General features: G+C 41.2%; 2 protein-coding genes and 1 pseudogene across 2 annotated transcripts; all 3 read left to right on the forward strand.

The window, feature by feature from the left end:
• Window positions 1–277: 277 nt before the first annotated feature.
• LOC122132927 (solute carrier family 2, facilitated glucose transporter member 11-like) lies at window positions 278–3781 on the forward strand. Its single transcript, XM_042707889.1, has 5 exons — window positions 278–518; window positions 867–968; window positions 2307–2382; window positions 2528–2655; window positions 3368–3781. Exons 1-5 carry the CDS (start codon window positions 390–392, stop codon window positions 3572–3574), a joined length of 642 nt encoding a protein of 213 aa, XP_042563823.1. The 5' UTR covers window positions 278–389; the 3' UTR covers window positions 3575–3781.
• A 4295-nt stretch (window positions 3782–8076) lies between these two features.
• On the forward strand, window positions 8077–13439 carry LOC105889179 (annotated as a pseudogene).
• Window positions 13440–15045: 1606 nt separating this feature from the next.
• On the forward strand, window positions 15046–21120 carry LOC105889180 (solute carrier family 2, facilitated glucose transporter member 11-like). Its single transcript, XM_012814977.3, has 12 exons — window positions 15046–15069; window positions 15410–15508; window positions 15791–15951; window positions 16091–16215; window positions 16416–16545; window positions 17159–17307; window positions 17556–17749; window positions 18433–18543; window positions 19165–19266; window positions 19506–19581; window positions 19778–19905; window positions 20042–21120. Exons 1-12 carry the CDS (start codon window positions 15046–15048, stop codon window positions 20234–20236), a joined length of 1494 nt encoding a protein of 497 aa, XP_012670431.1. The 3' UTR covers window positions 20237–21120.
• The last annotated feature ends 151 nt before the right edge of the window (window positions 21121–21271 follow it).

Below are 21271 nucleotides of genomic sequence, written 5' to 3' on the forward strand. Positions count from 1 at the left end.
GTGGGGGTGGGGGCGGGGGCGGGGCGGGGGTATGGGGCGGGGCGGGGGCAGGGGCGGGGGCGGGGGTGGGGGCGGGGCGGGGGTTGGGGTGTTGGCGGGGGTGGGGGTGGGGGCGGGGGTGGGGGTATGGGGTGGGGGCGGGGGTATGGGGTGGGTGATGGCGGGGGTGGGGGCGGGGGCGGGGGCGGGGGCCTGTTGAAATGGTATCCCCAGGTGGGCCCAGGCATCATGCACACCACCCCTGGTTACCTCTCAAAACTGCTGACTCTGCAATCAACTGGCTCAGGGAGATTTACTCCAAAGAAATGTGTGTGTGTGTGTGTGTGTGTGTGTGTCTTTGTCTGTGAATATGTGTGTGTGTATGAGAAATCACTGAAATCTCCCCAACCATGTGTCTCCTTTTACAGATTTACTTCTACGCGTCCTACATATTTCAGGAGGCTGGGATAGATCCTGCTGCCATTCAGTATATTACCATTGGCACGGGCACATGTGAATTCACTGCCTGTATAATATCTGTAAGTATGTGGGACTAATCCTCCTTAGATTACATAACAGGTCCACAGACTGAAGTAGGACTTTAAGCTCTGTTAGCAAAGGCTTGTACAATCTATACTGTGGAATAGTGTGAGAAAATGAGTTACTCTAACAATAAGATATTACTGTGCACAAACAGGTTATTATTAAGGTTTTACTAGCACATGTGGTAAACCCTTAAAGCAACTTGTCTAGCAACTTGACTGCTGGGTAGCAGTAGTGAGACAAAGAATTTAAACCAGAAACATGAGAGAGAGGATGAGAAATACAGATAGAAGATACAGTATATGTGTAAACCTGTGTTTGTTGAATGCATCTGTGATTGACAGAACCTGCTGATTGAGCGACAGGGCCGGCGGGTGCTACTGATGGGAGGTTACATCCTCATGTCAGGCTGGGCTGTGGTGTTCACATTGGCTCTGTCATTTGAGGTATGCATTATTAATTCACAGCACTAAAGGTAGGCTACACCCTCTCCTGTCCACTCCACATGTGATACTTGACCACAGCTGGACTAATCCCTTCACTGGATAAGACCTTAACAATGTGTTAGTCCAATCATGAATATTTCAGACGAGTTTGAGGGAAGGTGCTTTGTCCCTCACTGTTCTGAGAGAAAATTTAGTAATTTTATGTGTTTACTTTCTTTTATCAATTAGCAATTCAGCAGCATGCACTTTCAATGATATAATACCTGAATGTACAGTACGATAGTGGTAGTACTTGAATTTGTTTTTGCACGTGTAATCTGTTCTTATTGTTGATGGATACTGCACCAGTGTTGGTCACAGCTGACTTCAGTTGCTAGCCCAAGTCAGCTCCTGTGGGGCTTATGTCCCTTGTTTTCAGCTGCTATATCTCCATTAGTCACCAGATGAAGTTATGTGATTGCTGAGTGTCTCTGGAGTACTGATATGAGAAACCAGCCATTTACCAACGTCGCGTAAAAGATAAGACTGTCCACATGTTTGTTGTGATTAATGTTCAATTAAAGTGTGTTTCCAGATGTCTACTGTCCTATAATGTGGCAGTGATGTGTAATCTTATTGTTACACGCCACTTTTTCCCATGAGTTTTTTTTTTTTTTGTCGACAGACACTGAAACATGGAATACTGAATGATAGATAGGGCTGGGCGATTAATCGAATTTCAATTTCAGTTACGCTTACGGCTTGCAACGACTATGAAAACAACGTAGCCTAACCGAGATAAAAAAAAGAAGAAAAAAAGACTATTTTGCCGCATTACGTTTTGCAATGATGCTGTCGTTTTGTCCAGCCTTATAAATCCAGCGCACCCCTTGTGGTCTGTTACAGCGGTGCGTGTTCCCCCTCCCTAAAAGCCCCAAGTCATTACCAGGTTATGGCAAGTTTAGTTCAGCTTGAGCCAAGATGACAGAAAGAGCGCCTTTGAATTAGTAGCGTCCCTGCAGAAATTGTACACGCTTTATTATTGATGAGGAAGTGTATCCTTTTATTCCATCGCCAATCACCATCACCCTCGCTAGCCATAAGTTAAGTCAGTGAGTACTTTATAAGACGAAACTTGTTCAGGGAAGGGTTATCCTCTCTCTTAGCATTATCCAGGCTTTGGCGCCTCAGTTTGATATTTCCCGGCATGACCTCACTCTCGGTTAGTAAGTCATTTACACATAAAGAAAGACATTTGATTCAGCCTAATATTTTTCTTACGTCTCAGTAGTGTCTTCATAGTAGAACATTGATGACAATGCAGTTCATGATTGTCATTTTTTCAACTGTATTTGGCAGCATAAAGTGACCTGGATGCCTTATCTCAGTATGGCCTGTATCTTCACATACATACTCAGCTTTGGAATGGGACCAGGTGGGACTTTTTTATTTTTCATCTAAAACAATTCATGTTCATATGTCTTTCTATGTGACCATGTAAGGCTTAGCTTTTATCTCAGAATATTAAATGTTTGTGTTTGTGTTTGTGTTTGTGCTTGTGTCACATGTCTCCCATTCAGCTGGTGTGACAGGAGTGCTGCCCACAGAAATCTTTAACCAGACTGCTCGTCCGGCTGCTTATACGATTGCTGGCTCTCTCATGTGGCTGAATCTGTTCATAGTGGGAATGCTGTTCCCTTTTATTGTGGTAAGAGCGGTCAGGGTGTGTCTACAGGTGGGCTGGGGTGGCCATGTAAAAGCTTGGATGACTAACAACTTCCTGCTCCTTAACTCAGATAAACTGAGGTTATGCTCTTGTAGGCCCTAAACAATTGAGAATGACACTATCTAGCCATTTACCCATGGCATCTCTTTAACATCCAATACTAGTATCAAAAATGTTGGTGTAATTATCAACCAAGACCTCCTACTTGACTCACAAATAAAACAGATCTCAAAGACATAATTTTTTCATCTACGCAATATTGTCAAAATCAGAAAAATCCTATCCCTCCAAGATGCAGAATTCTAATCCACGCTTTTATTATGTCGCGACTGGGCTACTGCAATACTCTCCTGTCCGGATATAACAACAACTCAATAAAGAGCCTCCAACGTATGCAAAACGCTCCTGCTCGCACATTCACTAGAACTAAAAAATATGATCATATCTCACCTGTACACCTCTCTGCACTGGCTCCCTGTCAAAAGTAGAATTGATTTCAAAGTACTCCTTCTAACATACAAAGCCCTAAATGGCTTAGCTCCAAATTACCTCAAGGAATTTTCAGTGTACACACACGCATGTAATTTCTCTGAAGGATATAACAAAAAATCCTCTGTATACAGTTCCATGATAATGCATCACAGGTAGTCTCTCTTACCAAAGGTGTGTTTGTGTTTGTGTTTGTGTTTTGTAGAGTGGATTGGGCCAGTTCTGCTTTGTTCCATTCGGTGCAGTCTGCGTCCTCACGGCTCTCTACATTGGCCTGTTTTTGCCCGAAACCAAAGGCAAGACCCTTCCGGTCATTGCCAGCGAATTTAACCGACTCAACTTCCGCAAACAGGAGAGGACCGGCCAGGCCGAATACAAATTAGGAGAAGTCCAACACTCCACGGCCCTGTAGTTGCAGACTCACTGCTGTAACAGGCCATAACAATCAAAGATTGTGTGCTGTGACAATCAAGGACTGTTGTTGTAAGATAGTAAAGGGATAAGTACGTTTTACTTTCATGTAACCCATCCACCCATCCATGTAGCCAGTACCAGTTTTTGTTTTTTAAAATTATGATAAAATTCTGCTCTTTCAGTAGAAACTACACTGAACACTGCACTGATCACTAACACTTTAGATGACTGAAAAAGCTAAATTGAGCATAGCGATGTGTGGATGTTGGTTGGGCATGGTATTAAGCATTTTTTAATTGCATCTATTAAAAATGAAATGCAAATGTTTGAATTAATCTATTACCATTAATCCTGTTGGATAATCTAGATCTAGAATGCCTTAAAATGTGAACATTAAATACATTCTTTGCCAAGTAGGACTAGTAGTCTTTATGCTTCTTCAGTTGCACAAAATGACTGAATATAATTTAATTCACATACGTTTATTGTTCTTTTTTAATTTCCTTGTTTTATTTTGATTTTGTTGTAAGTGTTGTAACATTATGTTTATATTCTTTTAGACTGTAGTGTTCACTTGTAGAAGTAAAAATGTTTTGGGTACCTGATTGGAGCATTTGGTATCAAACAATCAAAACATGGTACCATCATAAAAGACAAACAAACTTCAAGCCACAGAAGTACTATTTATTCTCAAAGAAGGTGAAAAAAGGATGTGATCAAAATACCAAGCACAATAAATGACAAGATTGAAAAAATGTCTCTTTGGAAATGTATTGCTTCGTACAGATGTCAGTGTGAACACAAGTTATAATTAAGAATACCTCATATGGCTTTTTTAGATGATCCATGCATATGAAAGTAGAGTACCCTTAAGAATGAGATGAAGAACAAAGATTACACCAGACGTATACAGTATCATCATATTTTTTATAAGCCATCACTATTTGCAATATGCAGTGCCCTCCACAATTATTGGCACCCCTAGTGAATATGAGCAAAACAGGCTATAAAAAAAATATGTCTTTGCTGTTTATCCTCTTGGTCTTTCACTCAAAATATTCAAAAAAAAGTCTTACCTTTTCATTGAAGTAAAATTATTGAAAGAAAAAAAAACTGTTGAGATTAAATACATATTTTTCCGCAAAACATGTGTGCCACAATTATTGGCACCCCTAGAAAAATCTTATAATTAAAATCTAACTGAAGTATATTTCCAGTCATGTTTTACATTTTCACCTGTTTGATAAGGAACTCTTAAGGACTTCCTGTTCCACTGGCGTACAAATATGAGGTGATACAGGCCAAATTCCATTAGTCATTCATCACTATGGGAAAGACCCGAGAACACAGTGACAATGTGCGACGAAAAGTTGTTGAGCTGCACAAATCAAGAAATGGACACAAGAAAATCTCTTGACAGTTGAAAATACCCATTTCTACTATCATGGAAATAATTAAGAAGTTTAAGCGACAGGAGATGTTAAGCATCAGCCTGGAAGAGGACGTGTCTGTACATTGACCCCACGCACCGTAAGGAGGATGGTTCGACTGGCAAAAGAATCTCCAAGGATCACAGCTGGAGAATTGTAGAGGTTAGTTGAGTCTTGGGGTCAGAAAGTCTCCAAAACTACCATAAGACACCACCTACATCACCACAAGTTGTTTTGGAGGGTTGCCAGAAAAAGCCTCTACTGTCAATCAACAACAAACTAAAGCGCCTACAGTTTTCCAAATGTAAGTCCAGACTTTCAATGGGACCGAGTTATATGGGTCAGATGTGACCAAAATGAAGCTTTTTTGGCAACAAACATCAAAAGGTGGGTTTGGCGTAGACAGAAAGATAGCCATACAGAAAAAGCACCTCATACCCAATGTGAAGTATGGTGGCGGATCTTTGATGTTGTGGGCTGTTTTTCTTCCAAAAGGCCCTGGACATATTGTTAGGATACATGGTATCATGGACCATCAAATACCAGCAGATATTAAATGAAAACCTAACAGCCCCTCCAGTAAGCTTAAAATGGGCTGGTCGGACCTTCCAGCGGGACAATGATCCGAGGCACACCTCAAAATGAACACAAAAATGGTTCACCGACCGCAGAATAAAGGTTTTGCCATGGCCATCACAGTCCCCCGACCTAAACCCCATAGAAAATCTGTGGGATGAGCTGAAGCCGAGTCTACAAACGTTGACCTCAGAATCTGAAGGATCTGGGGTGATACTGCATGTAGGAATGGTCTCAGATCCCGTTCCATATGTTCACCAACCTCATCACGCATTATAGGACAAGAACTCAGAGCTGTTATCTTGGGCAAATGGAGGCTGGCACAAAACATTAAATTAAGGGTGCCAATAATTGTGGAACACATGTTTGGGGGAAATATATTTATTTAATGTCAAAAAAAAAAATTCAATAATTTTACTTCAATGAAAAGATTTTTGTGAATATTTTGAGTGAAAGACCAAGAGGATAAACAGAAAAATACATATTTCTTCATAGCCTGTTTGCTCATATTCATTAGGGGTGCCCAATAATTGTGGAGGGCACTGTATGACAGATAGCAAGCGGGTGATATGAGCGTGATTCAGAGATGCCCAACTGTACCATAATCCAACTCACCCTTCATCATCACCCATCATCATCACCCATCAACTGAAACAAATGTTTGTAATTAGAGAGAAATGTGAATGAATAGAGGCACATTGTTCAGAGCCGAGTCTGACATGTCTGTCAACATGCAGACATTAGCAGAAAAATTTAAAGCGATAAGCAATGCCTTCTCTGGGAGTTCTTTGTTTACCACTTTTCCCATTTTCTTGGAAACTGTTGCCAGCTGTCAGTCTGTCCTGCCACAGACTGTTCAACACATTCGCAAACATACATTTCATTGCTGGTGTTGAGATAGAGATAGAGATGGCGCCGTATGAAGCTCCTCCAAGGTAATAACTCAAATAGGCATGGTAAGGGATGAGTGTTGTACTGTGTGCGTTGTTCCATTTGTACATCTGTTTGTGTGTTTACATATTATTTTATATATTATGGGATGTCTCTGTGCGCGTGGCCTTTCATGCTTCATTACTTCCTGCACGTCATCTCTGACGCCAGGTTCTGTGCTGTAATAATGTTTAAACGTTCGACGTCAAACTCAGGTACTAATTTACCATGGTAAATCCAAAAGAGGTGCATGGAAGTTTACAACAGTTCTGGTCCCCTTACAGTTCATCCGGTGTATTTGTGTGAGACATGGGTTTCATTAGGCCTGGGTGTCAGGGGCTACAGACCCGAATGTTTCATGAATAGCCCCAGATTTCTGTAAATGGTGAAAATAAAACAATTGTGGCTGAGCTACAAACAATCACAGCAAATCAACACAAGTGCTTCAGGAGCGCGAATGGGATAATTTGATTGGCAGTTGAACTCAAAAATGATTTAGCAAAACTGAATGTCACCATTCTAGCTTACTCACCTTTGTCTTCTTTTACCTGTACTGGTGTTTACCCTGGCTAGTTAAGCTATCAGTTGCATTCTAGGAGTTTGACATTCCTTTACACACACACACACACACACATATATATATATATATATATATATAAATTTAAGAAAATTGCATCTGCCAATCATATTAGGCCTAGACATCATTTAGGCAGAACTATCCTAGTTCATCATACAACTGTTCATCATACAGACACTGCTATTATGTTCCATTGTAGCCCACTGAAGATCCAAACCAAATGTAACATACTCCTCTCTAGTTCATCATACAAATGCTACTCACAAAATCTAAAATCATTAAAATTATCAAGTTAAACTACGTCCTTGTTTACATAGGCAACCCTATTAAGGAAAGCAACAGAGTTGATGCCCACCCAATAATCCAAATGCCCACCCAAAGATCCTAGCAACCCCCTCTAAAGGCAAGACTTGAAGGCTATGGATGCAAGAAGCTTTCTCAAAAAGATAAAGGATGAAGGCAACAAGGTGCAGGTGAGGCTAAGGAGATGGAGGAAGAGTTATCTCCTGTTGGAAGGGAGATTGAAATGTCCCAGGGGAGGATGCCCAGGGACCTCCTTACAGGTCTGGGCTAAGCCCCAATGTTTCAACTCCTAGCAACACCCCGTAACAAAATATGTTCTCACGCTCCCAAGTCAGTCTCACCATAAGGTCATGCCTGTAACAATGTAGGGAAGATGAAGCTTTGTACTAAATCACTTAGCCACTGTGAAACCCCTAAGGGGGTTCCTACGTGGACATCATTAAGAGTGGTGATATAACTTCAGAAATATAATTTCAGGAAATCTCTTTGACTGCTGTGGCATTTTCTATTCAATATTATGGACATTGTTTTGGCCCTGCAGTTGTCTACGGGTAAATCATATCTGTTAACTGAAGGCCACCCATACTTACATTGTAACAGTAACTACCTAAAAGTTCCACAATGTCTCAATGTGAAAAGCTAACACATGATAACTTCAAGGCAACTCAGAATGACCAGCTGAAGTACAGACAGTTGCCAGGATCTAGTTCCATCCAGAAAACAAACAAACAAAACCGTCCTGGTCTCTTCTCAGTTAATGATTAATGACACTCACTTAACATTTACACTTTCTTTGGACATGTTGGACCTAACCTGCGTCGAATCTAGGGTTGATGGGACTCAGGATGATATATAACGGCTGCAGGGCAGGACTCTTTATCCCCCCTTGCCCAAGGTGAGTGCCCACTTGAGCTCTTCTCTCTCTCCAGTCATCGTCCAAAGAGTCCACAGTCATGAAGACTGCGCTGCAAGAGCTGGTAAGAAACATGTTCTTCAACTCTCTCATCTTTACCTGTGCCTACACCATCGTAGAGTGATGGGATAGCCTCAATCTCAGTTTATCTTTCATATAACTCCCATGGTTACTTTATCAGTGTACTTTAGTCATGTGGAAAACTGTTTCTCCTGCCCATATTGTGGTTTTGAGATGTGTATTATTTGTTTTGAGTGTAGTGGTCAAATATACTCTCCTCCTGTGGGATGGGTGTTCAAGGGTGAAATGTGTTTCTGCTCTCTCAGACTCAGTACTGGAGGCTGTACCTGTTGACATTGGTGCTGGGCATTGGGGGATCATTCCAGTATGGAATCCAAGTTTCCATCATGACTTCGCCTGCTGAGGTTAGTGTTTTGAAAAACCTTCATGGAACAAATGATTTACTCCCCTCATCCTTCAGAGGCGTGTGTTGATAGGCCTCACCAGACAAAGCGTAAAAAATGCCTTTCTGCCTGCAGCACATCCAGAGCTTTGTGAACCAGACCTGGCTGGGCAGGTATGAAGTTCCTGTGGGAGAGTCCACCAACACCCTCATATGGTCCTTCATCATGTCCATCTTCAGCCTGGGGGGCTGGGCCGGGGCCGTCCACAGTGGCAGCCTTCCAGTCAAACACGGACGGTGAGATTCAGCCCTTAAGGGCGCACAGACTCACAAGCATACGTCATTCATCATACATCATTCATCATATATCATTCATTTCACCTAATTAGTATTTTATTGTATAGAATGTAATGTGAAATGTAATGTTGTATGTATTCTTACTTCACAGCATATCTGCATATTGTCTTGCATATGTGTTATGGTTTGTGTACATTCATTTTGCAGGAAGAAAGCCCTCCTGATAAACAACGTGGTGGCCATCGTTGCTGCTGTTTTGATGGTCCTGAGCAGGATGGCTAAATCGTTTGAGATGATCTTGATCGGTAGATTCTTGTATGGATACAATGTCGGTATGTAGTTACTATTAGTCCTTGACTTTTGGTCTTTTAGCTCTTCTCTTTGTCGCATTCTGTCAGGATATTCAACATTGTAATCCATTCTTCTTGTTCCCTGTGTCCACCTTTACCCTGACCTGGATTCCTTCAGGTTTGGGGCTGAGTGTGCACCTGATGTACGTGGGTGAAAGCTCGCCAAAGAAGCTACGTGGCTTTCTCACCTTAACCTGCTCAATTTTCATCGGCCTCGGTAAACTGGTGGGCCAGGTGGTTGGAATCAAGTGAGTCTTTTTTGAGACTGTGTCTCTCCCACACACTATATTACATATACACAACTATATCCAGACACACTATATTACATATACACAACTATATCCAGACACACTATATTACATATACACAACTATATCCAGACACACTATATTACATATACACATCTATATCCAGACACACTATATTACATATACACATCTATATCCAGACACACTATATTACATATACACATCTATATCCAGACACACTATATTACATATACACAACTATATCCAGACACACTATATTACATATACACAACTATATCCAGACACACTATATTACATATACACATCTATATCCAGACACACTATATTACATATACACATCTATATCCAGACACACTATATTACAAATACACAACTATATCCAGACACACTATATTACATATACACATCTATATCCAGACACACTATATTACATATACACAACTATATCCAGACCAGCAGATGACTGGTAAGGAAGGACAAATGAGAGGAAAACATGTCAATCCCAAAAAGAAGTTGTGTGCTTCAGTTATCTCAGCTAGCGTATCCTTTCTTTTCTCATCATAGTAACAAATACGGGTTTCTCTCTCTACACAGAGAGTTGATGGGCACCGACAACATGTGGCCCTACGTGCTAGCTGTGAGCGGCCTGCCTGCTATCCTGCAGTTCCTGTCCTTGCTGTGGTTCCCAGAGGCGCCACGCTACCTCTACATTGACAAGGGAGATGAGGATGGCTGTAAGAAAGGTGAGGCTACACTTAATGTGTATGACAGTTGACAAATGTACATTGAAAATGCAAAGATCTTCAGAAACTAAAAACACAGACATTTCCTGTGTCCCTCAGCAGAAGGTCAAAAATAAGTCAAATAGGTTAACCTTAAACCTCAACCTTATGGGGTTTATTGAGTTCATTGATATTGATATAATCTTGCATTCCGTTCTTGGTTCCCTGTTAATCCTCTTAAGATGTAGGCAGCAGTCTCATAGTAGTTTCAAGGCTATGGTTTCTCTGCTCATTTCCTCTGTTCTGTCTGTTGTGTTTATCACCCATTTAGATTCAATTCTGCCAACAGTTTAACAAACTAATAACAAATAGGCTTAGAGTCTATGTGAAAAAATGTGATGATAGTGTTAGAAACAGAAAGGCACTACACTTAGATGATATTTTTTTTAAACTGTGTGTGCGTGTGTGTGTGCGTGTGTGTTGTGTGTGTGTGTGTGTGTGTGTGTGTGTGTGTGTGTGTGTGCGTGTGTGCGTGTGTGTGCGTGTGTGTGTGTGTGTGTGTGTGTGTGTGTGTGTGTTACAGCCCTCCAGTGGCTGTGGCAAGAAGATGATCTGAAGCTGGAGCTGGAGGACATGAGGAAGGAGAGGGAGAGTGCTCAGGGGGAGAAGGCCAAGACTGTGCTGGATGTGCTGCGATCTCGTTGCGTGCGCTGGCAGCTGTTGGCGCTGGCACTCCCCTGTGCTGGCGTGCAGTTCTGTGGAATCAACGCGGTGAGGGAGAGCAATGGCTTACTTATTGCTAATTTACATTGAAGACTTTTCCCTTGGTAAAACAAATAAATATGCAATGTTTAGTATGCTTTGTAATTGAACGATTCTTTATTTCCCTTATATGCACAGCTTTATTTTTACGCATTTGACATCTTCCGTGAATCTGGAATTGAAGAGGACAAGATGTCGTTAGTCCGTCTCTATTGGTTATCGGGGGCAACTGAACTGGATCACTGTAACAATCTGTGTAGGTATCTCAACAGATAGTCTATGCATGCACACAGAAAAGGAATCGTAGACATTCATGATACAAGGCGTTTTGTGACAAAGTACTGTTATATGTTCTTTTGAAAAAACAGAATTACATTTGTAGCATTTTATTACCCCCTATATATGTTAAGGTGTATGGTGTTCATGTCTTTGCAGGACACAAACCACCTATTCTCTCTCATCCCCATGTTTCTTAAACTGAAGGCAGAGAATGTTTTAGCTCAACCCTAGGGTTCAAACTTAAAAGTACAGAGGCACCTGCCCATGTCATTGTTATGCTGAAGTCTCATCACATAAGATGATGATGCAGCGCCATCTACTGGCTGCTGACTGCACAGTCTTTACCATGTAGAGTTTCTGTCATACCATGTCATGTTGTAGCTCTTCCATGTACTTGTAAAATACACATTCCATCCCATGCATTTGGTGATTATTAATGAGTGTGTGTGTGTGTGTGTGTGTGTGTGTGTCTGTGTGTGTGTGTGTGTGTGTGTGTGTGTGTGTGTGTTGTGTGTGTGTGTGTGTGTGTGTGTCTGTGTGTGTGGTGTATTTACAGGCTTTTTGTGATTGACCGTGCTGGCAGAAAGAAACTGATGGGCTTTGGCTACCTCATGATGGGTGTGGTCATGTCTGTGCTGATTGTCATTGCTGACCATTAAGGTAAAGTTTATCACTGCCAGGGCCATAACCTTGTCTTGTCTGTTTAATGTATAACATAATAAAATGTACAGTCAATAGTACTATTATAATGTACAATAAATAGCTGTCTTGTCCCATCACAGGATTTCTACCCTTGGGTTCCCTACTTCAACATCGCACTCATTTTCTCTGTCATCTGCGTCTATGGCTTGGGGCCATGTGAGTATTTCCTCATGGTTGTTATTGTTTTTCACATAGCTCATTGACCAGCAAGCACACCAGTAAGTGCGAAGCTACTGTGAGTTTTAGAAGTTAGCTTTCTGACGCCTTCTTGAAGTTATTCAAAATATTTGTCCAATTATAGAGTAGCATGATGATTTTGATATGATATGATTTAGATGAGAAATCATAATCATAATTAATCATGTGGATCTGACAGTTTGCCACAATTCGTGCATCAGAGGGGATCCCTAATGAGAGAAATGTACTAACTGATTGACACAGCAAAGACAGGGTTATATCACTGCCTTCTATGTCTATGAGGAGGATTCCCTTATATGAACTCTGATCCAGTCTTTTCCTGTGTCTTTAGCGGGAGTGTCCATGTGCCTGCCAGCTGACCTATTCCTGCAGGCTTGGCGTCCATCAGCATACGTGGTCAGCGGCACTATTAACTGGCTCAGCCTGTTCCTCATTGGGATGCTCTTCCCATACATTGTGGTAAGACCAAGCCTTCAGCTTTCAAAACTTACTAGCTGTTAAAGGTAGCTCACACATCTTTATTCCCTGTTGGCGTTAATGATTTGTTAAATGTGCTTTGGAAGCTTTGTATCTACTCAGAATAACTATTGGACAAATTGTATGAAGCAGTTTGGAGTTTGTATATCTTTAAATGTATCTCTTTTTTTTTTGCAGGATGGATTGGGTCAGTTCTGTTTCCTGATATTTGTTGCCTACTGCATCTTCAGCGCAGCATTCATGTTATATTTTATCCCAGAAACTAAAGGAAAAACCATGGTGGAGATCACTGAAGACTTTAACAAATTAAACTTTAAGGGCATGGGCACAGAAATTGAGAAGGGAGACTTTGTGCATGCAACAAAGTTCTAGAGAACTATGTGCACCCTATTTATTCTGAATATGTATTTTCTCTCTGTATTGTAAATACAGTATAACTTAAAATGTGTAACTTTCCCACAACTGTAAATCATTTAACCAAATGAGAGACTTGTTCTAAGATAATGAGACATAAGACAATGATTGAAGTTAACATCCAATCCAGTATCAGAGATTTCCATGGTGCTCCATGTTTAAAAAACATTTTTGATCAAAATAATGTAAACACATCAACTCTTTCAAGTGTTTCGAACTTGTTTTCCCTTCATATTTTTAATAAAGTAAGTGTCTCCACTACCACTGCCTTGAAGTTTGTTTGTGCACTCTTTTCATAAAGTACTTTTTTAGTTTCAACAAAAGAAGCAGTTGACAAGTGATAGGAAAATAATCATAAAGTGCATACAAGCTCGATTAATGTGTTTTAAGGACACACAATACACCTTAACAGCAAACTGTAAGCCACTAAATAAGTTTAAGTTCAGACTGAAAAATACTCAACAACAACAATAAATTGAGAGCCATAGCATTAGGTTCCATCAACACTCCCTTTAGTTTAGTCACTCCAGGGATCAATCACTGTTTGGATCATTTGATTAGCTAGGTAAGAAGTTACATCACAGTTTCGTGTCACAAGGTCATCAGTATTAATAAAAACAACAAGTAGGTCTCCTAATAAATAATACAAAATTGCTCTCTCTCTTTGTGCCCCAATCACTTGCCCATCAGAACAGAAATGGAACCAAAGGCAAGTCACATTCTGGAATAAAACAGGACAATAACAATGACTTTAAAAACAGGTGAGTACACCACTCCCTCAAAGCACAATGGCGTCCCTTTCCCAGACGCAATCAAAGGAGTCTAGGGGCAGTCCCCAGGTCTGCCCTCTGAGCCCACCAATAAGTGTCCATGCCCTGTGCTCAGCTTTCTGGTTGCTCCGCTAAACAGCTTCCTTATTATTAAAAACATCCGCTACGTGACCTTTCAAAAATGGCTTACCTAGGCCACAAGAAACAAGCGTGTAGTCACTTACCGGTAGACTACACACGAGACTGCCGCAGCAGTTCAGAATGAGCTGCTGTAAACCAGTTTCATCCAGGGCATACCTGAATGCAGCTTTCAGGGGATATCTGTGGGGAATATCTCTAGGTCTACTGCCTTGCAGTTAATGTTCAAATATTTAAAAAACACACACACACACAGATAGAGTGTAAATGGTTTGGCCTTCCAACATGATATGATTAACCTCAGTGGCTGGCAATCAGAAAGGGGATAAATATCCCCAGATGGAGCAAGGCTCTTTGTCTTGGCTCGCCTCAGGTTAGGGCACTCCTCAGCTCCTCTTTTGGCTCACCAATAAGTGTCCATGCCCTGTGCTCAGCTTTTCTGGTTCCTCCTCTAAACAGCTTCCTTATTATTAAAAACATCCGCTACGTGACCTCTCAAAAATGGCTTACCTAGGCCACGATGTCTACAAATCAGAAACAAGCGTGTAGTCACTTACCGGTAGACTACACACAAGACTGCCGCAGCAGTTCAGAATGAGCTGCTGTAAACCAGTTTCATCCCGGGCATACCTGAATGCAGCTTTCAGGGGATATCTGTGGGGAATATCTCTAGGTCTACTGCCTTGCAGTTAATGTTCAAATATAAAAAAAACACACACACACAGATAGAGTGTAAATGGTTTGGCCTTCCAACATGATATGATTAACCTCAGTGACTGGGAATCAGAAAGGGGATAAATATCCCCAGATGGAGCAAGGCTCTTTGTCTTGGCTTGCCTCAGGTTAGCGCACTCCTCAGCTCCTCTTTTGGGTCGCCTCAGGTTAACGCACTCCTCAACTCCTCTTTTGGCTCGCCTCAGGTTACTGCACTCCTCAGCTCCTCTTGTTTGCCCATAGCCATGAAAAACAACCTAAAGGAGCTGGTAAGCACCATGTTTTCTACTCACAACACTTCCTTCCTAATGACAGACTTAAGCCAAAGGATTTCAATGACATCAGTGCGCACCAGAAACTTAAACACCATTAAACACAATTGTTCTATTGCTGTGAAGCTGTAAATTACCTGATTTTACATTTGTCTGACTTCAGTGCCATGCTATTTTGTTTCGTTCGTAATGATTCTTATCCTTATATCATTGTTAGTCAGTGGTGAGTGTGTATGTGGTATTACATCATTGTTTCACATAGACAATAGTGTTGATTGGTATTGGTCACTATTTCTGCAAAGTTTGGCCACCAAGTGCGACATCTTCTCTATCTCAGACTCAGTACTGGAGGCTGTACTTGTTGACACTGGTTCTGGGAGTTGGCGGAACACTCCAGTATGGAATTCAAGTTTCCATCATGACTTCTCCCGCTGAGGTAAGGCTCCTGCAAATCTACACACCAGTAATCTTTTTGGAACAAAGTTAAATAGCCATGTAGCAGCCAATAATGTAATAACTACAGATAATGTAATTATGTTTCCATTCTTAATGTAAAAAAAGCTGATAATGTAATAACTTACTAAAAATGTAATTGTATTTCTGAACCAATAATGTAAAAATATTAGAGTTAGACCTGCCTCCCCCCCCCCCCCCCACCCATGACATGAAGATATCAAACAATGCTGGTGTGAACAGAATGCTACCTGTCTGCCTGCAGCACATCCAGAGCTTTGTGAACCAGACCTGGCTGGGCAGGTATGAAGTTCCTGTGGGAGAGTCCACCAACACCCTCTTATGGTCCTTCATCGTGTCCACCTCAAGCCTTGGGGGCTTGGTTGGAGCCATCCACTGTGGTAGCCTCTCAGTCAAATACGGACGGTGAGATGAAGTGCCTCCCCTTCATTCAAAATACAATCAACAACTGTTACATACGCACACAAACCCCCCCCTGTGCCACCCATCCCTCACCCCACCCTCCGCCATTTAAGCACCATTTATACTACCTTCATTCTTGCAGGAAGACATCACTGCAGATAAATAATGTGGTGGCCATCCTTGCAGCAGTGATGATGGTCCTAAGCCGAATGGCTAAATCCTTCGAGATGATCCTCCTTGGCAGATTTTTATTTGGGTACAATTCTGGTATGAGCAGTCATATTTGCGCATTGCATATAATGCAAGCTTTTTCTCTTTGTTATCCCTTTCTTTTTCTTTCTGTCTTTCCATTTCTGTGTTCGTTCTTTATCTTTCTTTTTCTAAGGTGTTTGATATTGTAATGTCTCTTCTTTATCTCTTCCCCTGGTTCCCTGTATCAACCCTATCCCATCAATGGATTGTTTCAGGTCTGGGGATAAATCTGCACCTGATGTACTTGGGGGAAAGCTGTCCAAAGAGGATGCGTGGCTTTCTCACCTTAACCAGTTCCATCTTTCTCAGCCTTGGGAAACTTCTGGGTCAGGTGATCGGTATCAAGTAAGTCTCTCCCGTGACTGTCTCTCTGTCCACTGTCGACTCTCATTCACACAAGCACAAACAGACAACACACCTCTGGGGTGTCTACTTCATAAATGAGACAATATGCATAGAAATCAGAGACCCTAACCCTAGCTAAACATGTCTTGTCAATCGGGGGAAACCATAATGTGCCTCTCAGACAGCCTATCCTTCATACACACCTGATAGACCATGAAAGCTTTCCCATAACTGTCTCATAAACTGTAACACACTTGTAAATATTTTGCTAATCAGAGAGGATACTTTGTGCTTGCAATGTGCTCAAGAGGTATTCACTTGCTTGTGTATAACTCTTGTCAGTCATTTACGCAAGGCACAATGGAAAATAAATTACGCAATGGGTTTAAACAGAAATAAAATTCAAGGTCCAGGGTTTTATACAACTCAGTATATATTTAGTGCAAGTATGCTTTGGTATACTTTGATATTAAGTACAAAGTACTGATGTGAATTTGCCACTCAAATCTTAAAGATGATATAGTTTATCAGTTATCAGAACTTTCTCCTCCCTTTCACCCCAAACTCTGTATTTCTGCCTGTGGCCTCTTACATCCTCTCTCTCTCTACACAGAGAGTTGATGGGCACCGAGGACATGTGGCCCTATCTGCTAGCTGTGAGCGGCCTGCCTGCTATCCTGCAGTTCCTGTCCTTGCTGTGGTTCCCAGAGGCGCCACGCTACCTCTACATTGACAAGGGAGATGAGGATGGTTGTAAGAAAGGTGAGATTATCTAGTTGCCATCAGAGATAGGGAAAGGGTGCTCCAGGTAGGGATGTCATTGCCTAATTCCGCCTGTCAGTCACTCACTTCCTATCGTGATATGATATAATGTGATCAGGTCCAGCTATACTAACTGTTTGTCTGCGTGTGTGCATATGTATGTGTATGTGTGTTTGTGTGTGTGTGTGTGTGTGTGTGTGTGTGTGTGTGTGTGTGTGTGTGTGTGTGTGTGTGTGTGCATTCTTCAGCGCTTCAGTGGCTGTGGCAGGAAGACGAAGTGAATCTGAAGCTGGAGTTGGAGGACATGAGGCAGGAGAGGCAGAGTGCCGAGGGGGAGAAGGCCAAGACTATGCTGGATGTGCTGCGATCTCGCTGCGTGCGCTGGCAGCTGCTGGCGCTGCTGATTCCCTGCTCTGGGTTGCAGTTCTGCGGCATCAATGCAGTGAGTGTGGCGCTTTCCATCGCTCCAGTTCCAGTCTACGGTCAATAGATCAAAGTCTTTAAAGATTAAGTCTTTAAAGAAGTCTGTAATTCTGGCGAAAGGTTGTTGATATTTTAGCTCAACAGCCAATGAAATTACACCCCTTTCGTGCTCCTGAATGTGCTGATTTATGGCTCTGTCTGAGCCACTATGTTTCCCATTTACAGAGTACGAATAGGGACGTTTTTATGAGCGCAGCAGCGCACACACTGAACAGACAGCTAGAGGACCGTGCAGAGCAACTTTCTGAATTTGCCAAAACGTTTATTGGATTAGAATGACGTACCGAACCTTTAGGGTTAGAGTTCTTTGTTTTGAATTGCTCCTCACAGTCCTCTAGCTGTCCATTCTGTGTGTACACTGAAAAAGCCCTCTGGTGTTTGTACACAGCTCTGGCTCTGTAAATGTGAAACAAAGTGGCTTGGACCTAGCCATACACTGTTGTTTCAAGGACGGAGGGGTGAAATTTGATTGGCTGTTGAGCTCAAATCAACAAGCAAGAATCATGAGCTGTACCTTTAGTCTTCTATTACTATGGTATTGCATGTTTACTGGCTCCCCTTAATTAACTATCCTATGTTTTGTCACGTTTTGTCACGTGTTCATTGAAATTAAGGGATTTATTATTTGTCCTTGCATTGCAGATTTATTTTTACGCTTTTGACATTTTCCGGGAATCTGGTGTCCCGGACGACAAGATGCACTATCTCTCTCTTGGCATTGGGGCAACGGAAGTGATCACAGTAACAACATGTGTAAGTAGCAAGAACACACCAAAAAATCTGTTCTTCAGGAAAAAAGGGACTCTTTCATAAATAAAATTCAATAAACTACGTCTGGCAAAGTTTCCTACAAGCTACACATGTCACAATGTGTTATTTTTAAACAAAACTCTCAGCTCAGCCCAACTCACAGCTCAGTCACTGTTTGTAAAAACCACATATAGGTGAATTTCCAAACTCACTAGAAGAGTACATATATACATTGATTTGGATTGACTATTTTTAAAGCTGTCATTTAAAGAAGTTTGTTGGGATTTTTGTCTGAAACTAGCGGGACTACCTGCCTAAAACTTATGCAAAAACCTTGCAAACACTATTTGCCACTGATAAAACTTTGCTAACACGGCAAGTCTTTTAGAGATAGTGTTGGCGAGGTTGTGCTGTGAATATTCATGTTTTGAGTGAGGTCTGTTATAGGGTTGAAAATCATGACTCGACATGTTGAATGACCTCTTTGTCTCCAGGCAACAGTCCTCAACTTCATGGTGTGATGATGTATAACTGGTTTGTTAATGTGTGTGTGTGTGTGTGTGTGTGTGTGTGTGTGTGTGTGTGTGTGTGTGTGTGTGTGTGTGTGTGTGTGTGTCTGTGCAGGCTTTTATGATTGACCGTGCTGGCAGGAAAAGGCTGCTGGGCTTTGGCTACCTCCTCATGGGAGTGATGATGTCTGTGTTGATTGTCATGCTGACCATCAAGGTAACATTCCTTACAGACACATTTCTCTGGACTGAACTTAAGTTAGTTGTTTACAGTAGTGTTTTATTAACTGCAATGTACAGCACAGTACGTACTGGATCTGAGGATGCTGAATGTTTGTGTGTCTGTCACAGTGGTGCACTTATTGACCTACAGTTACAGATCCATTCTATGCTAAAATACATGGGCGTGAATTTAGAATTCCCTAACCGTTCTTTCTCTTTTGCATCTTTTGATAGGACCTGTACTCCTGGATGCCCTATCTCAACATTGCCCTTCTCTTCTCTGTCATCTGTGTCTATGGATTAGGGCCATGTGAGTATATCCTCTGGTTAAAGTTTCTCTGTGAAGGAAGTGAGGATATAGATTAGTGCAGATGCAGTCTATCCAACCAACCTTCTTCTACATCAGCTCTAAGATATACATTACAGGTTGAAGGAGCAATTCCAAAGTCACAGTGCCTTTGCGAGTTCAGCTGTGGAGTGCTACTTTGTGATTGGTCTGATTTCAGCGGGAGCTTCCATGTGCCTTTCCGCTGACCTCTTCCTTCAGGCTTGGCGTCCTTCAGCATTTGCAGTTGGAGGCATTGTTAACTGGGCCGGCCTTTTCCTCATTGGGATGCTTTTCCCCTATATTGTGGTAAGAACAAGCTATTTGCTTCATTCCTGTGTGAATGTTTTAAGTTGCGTTAGCGTTTGTGTAACATATTGTACTATGAGAAGTTCTGTTCAAAAATTCAAAGTTTTCCTGCAGTAACCTTTTTTTTTTTGCACAGGCCGGAATGGGACAGTTCTGTTTCCTGATATTTGTTGGCTACTGCATCTTCACTTCAGCATTCATGTTGTATTTCATCCCAGAAACGAAAGGAAAAACTTCAATGGAGATCACTGAGGATTTTAATAAATTAAACTTTAAAAACAGCGGCACAGAACCTGAGAAGGGAACTGGTATGTTTGCAACTAAGCTGTAGCAATGTACATGTTATTCATAATACCTAGTCCTGTACAATATCTGTGCCAAGTTTATGTTCAGTAATGTAAAAAAGGAGGTTTTGTACTTGCAGGACATGTTTACAAACCCATGCATTCTCTATTTATTCTGTACATGCCATATATACCAGAAATTTAAATAATTGTAAATATGTTCCATATATCTTCTATATTTCACCTCCCACAAAAGCAATTCTGAAGATCATTAGGAGATTGTAATAAATGAAACTTGAACCAAGTCAATTCACCAGTAAATAATTTTAAAACAAGCTGCAGAAATTGAGACAAGTGATTTCATACTGAGTTTTTAAACAGAGCCATTGCATTAAAATGATTCATTGCACTTTTATTTCTTTGGTTCAAGCCTTGTAAATCATGTAAATAATGTCCTACATATGTGCTTTATAAATGACAATTCACAACTTTGCAGTACTGTATAAGTAATAAAAGTTTAAGCCCATTTCATATTAATTACGAAGCTAAATTATGAATCCTTAAAAAGGGAGCTCAAATGTTGTCATTCAAACTTTGCATTGTTGCCATTTGTATTTGTAATAAACAATTTTTAGTTCTAATTTACAAAACCAGTTTGAGATATCCTTCCTCGCTCTGCAACACAAAACAAATAATGTTCATATAGTGATGACCGATGTCCCGTTTGTGTGCAACACTTTTACAGTCAAAGAAGGCATAGCCTCAGGGCGTGTGTTATAATAAAGGTCGACATCGTTTAAGAGTTTGAAATACAATTTTATTTTATCCCAATCTCTGCAAATCGACAGAGACACCAGACTCCAAAAACAGTGTACAAAAACCAAACATCTATAGAAAAGTATGTTTATATTGAAATGTTTCAAAAAAAATTGACGAAAGAAATTGTGATGTAAAGAACAACCTTGTAAGGGACTGAATATCCAATACCAAACATACATATACAAATGTACATCTTTTCCATGTGTGGATCACCTCGTACAAAAAAAGTGTCAATGCAAATCACTCTACGTGTGTTTGTGGTC

This window comes from Clupea harengus, chromosome 5 (assembly GCF_900700415.2).
Source record: "Clupea harengus chromosome 5, Ch_v2.0.2, whole genome shotgun sequence".
NCBI classification, from domain to species: Eukaryota; Metazoa; Chordata; class Actinopteri; order Clupeiformes; family Clupeidae; genus Clupea; species Clupea harengus.

Excerpts from the sequence above, each read along its gene's own strand:
- LOC122132927 (XM_042707889.1), top strand. The coding sequence starts at position 390 with ATGTGTCTCCTTTTACAGATTTACTTCTACGCGTCCTACATATTTCAG. Across the intron at positions 519-866 it reads TCACTGCCTGTATAATATCT|AACCTGCTGATTGAGCGACA; the intron begins GTAAGTATGTGG and ends TGTGATTGACAG. Across the intron at positions 2,383-2,527 it reads CAGCTTTGGAATGGGACCAG|CTGGTGTGACAGGAGTGCTG; the intron begins GTGGGACTTTTT and ends TCTCCCATTCAG.
- LOC105889180 (XM_012814977.3), top strand. The coding sequence starts at position 15,046 with ATGAAAAACAACCTAAAGGAGCTG. Across the intron at positions 16,216-16,415 it reads TTTATTTGGGTACAATTCTG|GTCTGGGGATAAATCTGCAC; the intron begins GTATGAGCAGTC and ends GGATTGTTTCAG. Across the intron at positions 17,750-18,432 it reads AGTTCTGCGGCATCAATGCA|ATTTATTTTTACGCTTTTGA; the intron begins GTGAGTGTGGCG and ends CTTGCATTGCAG.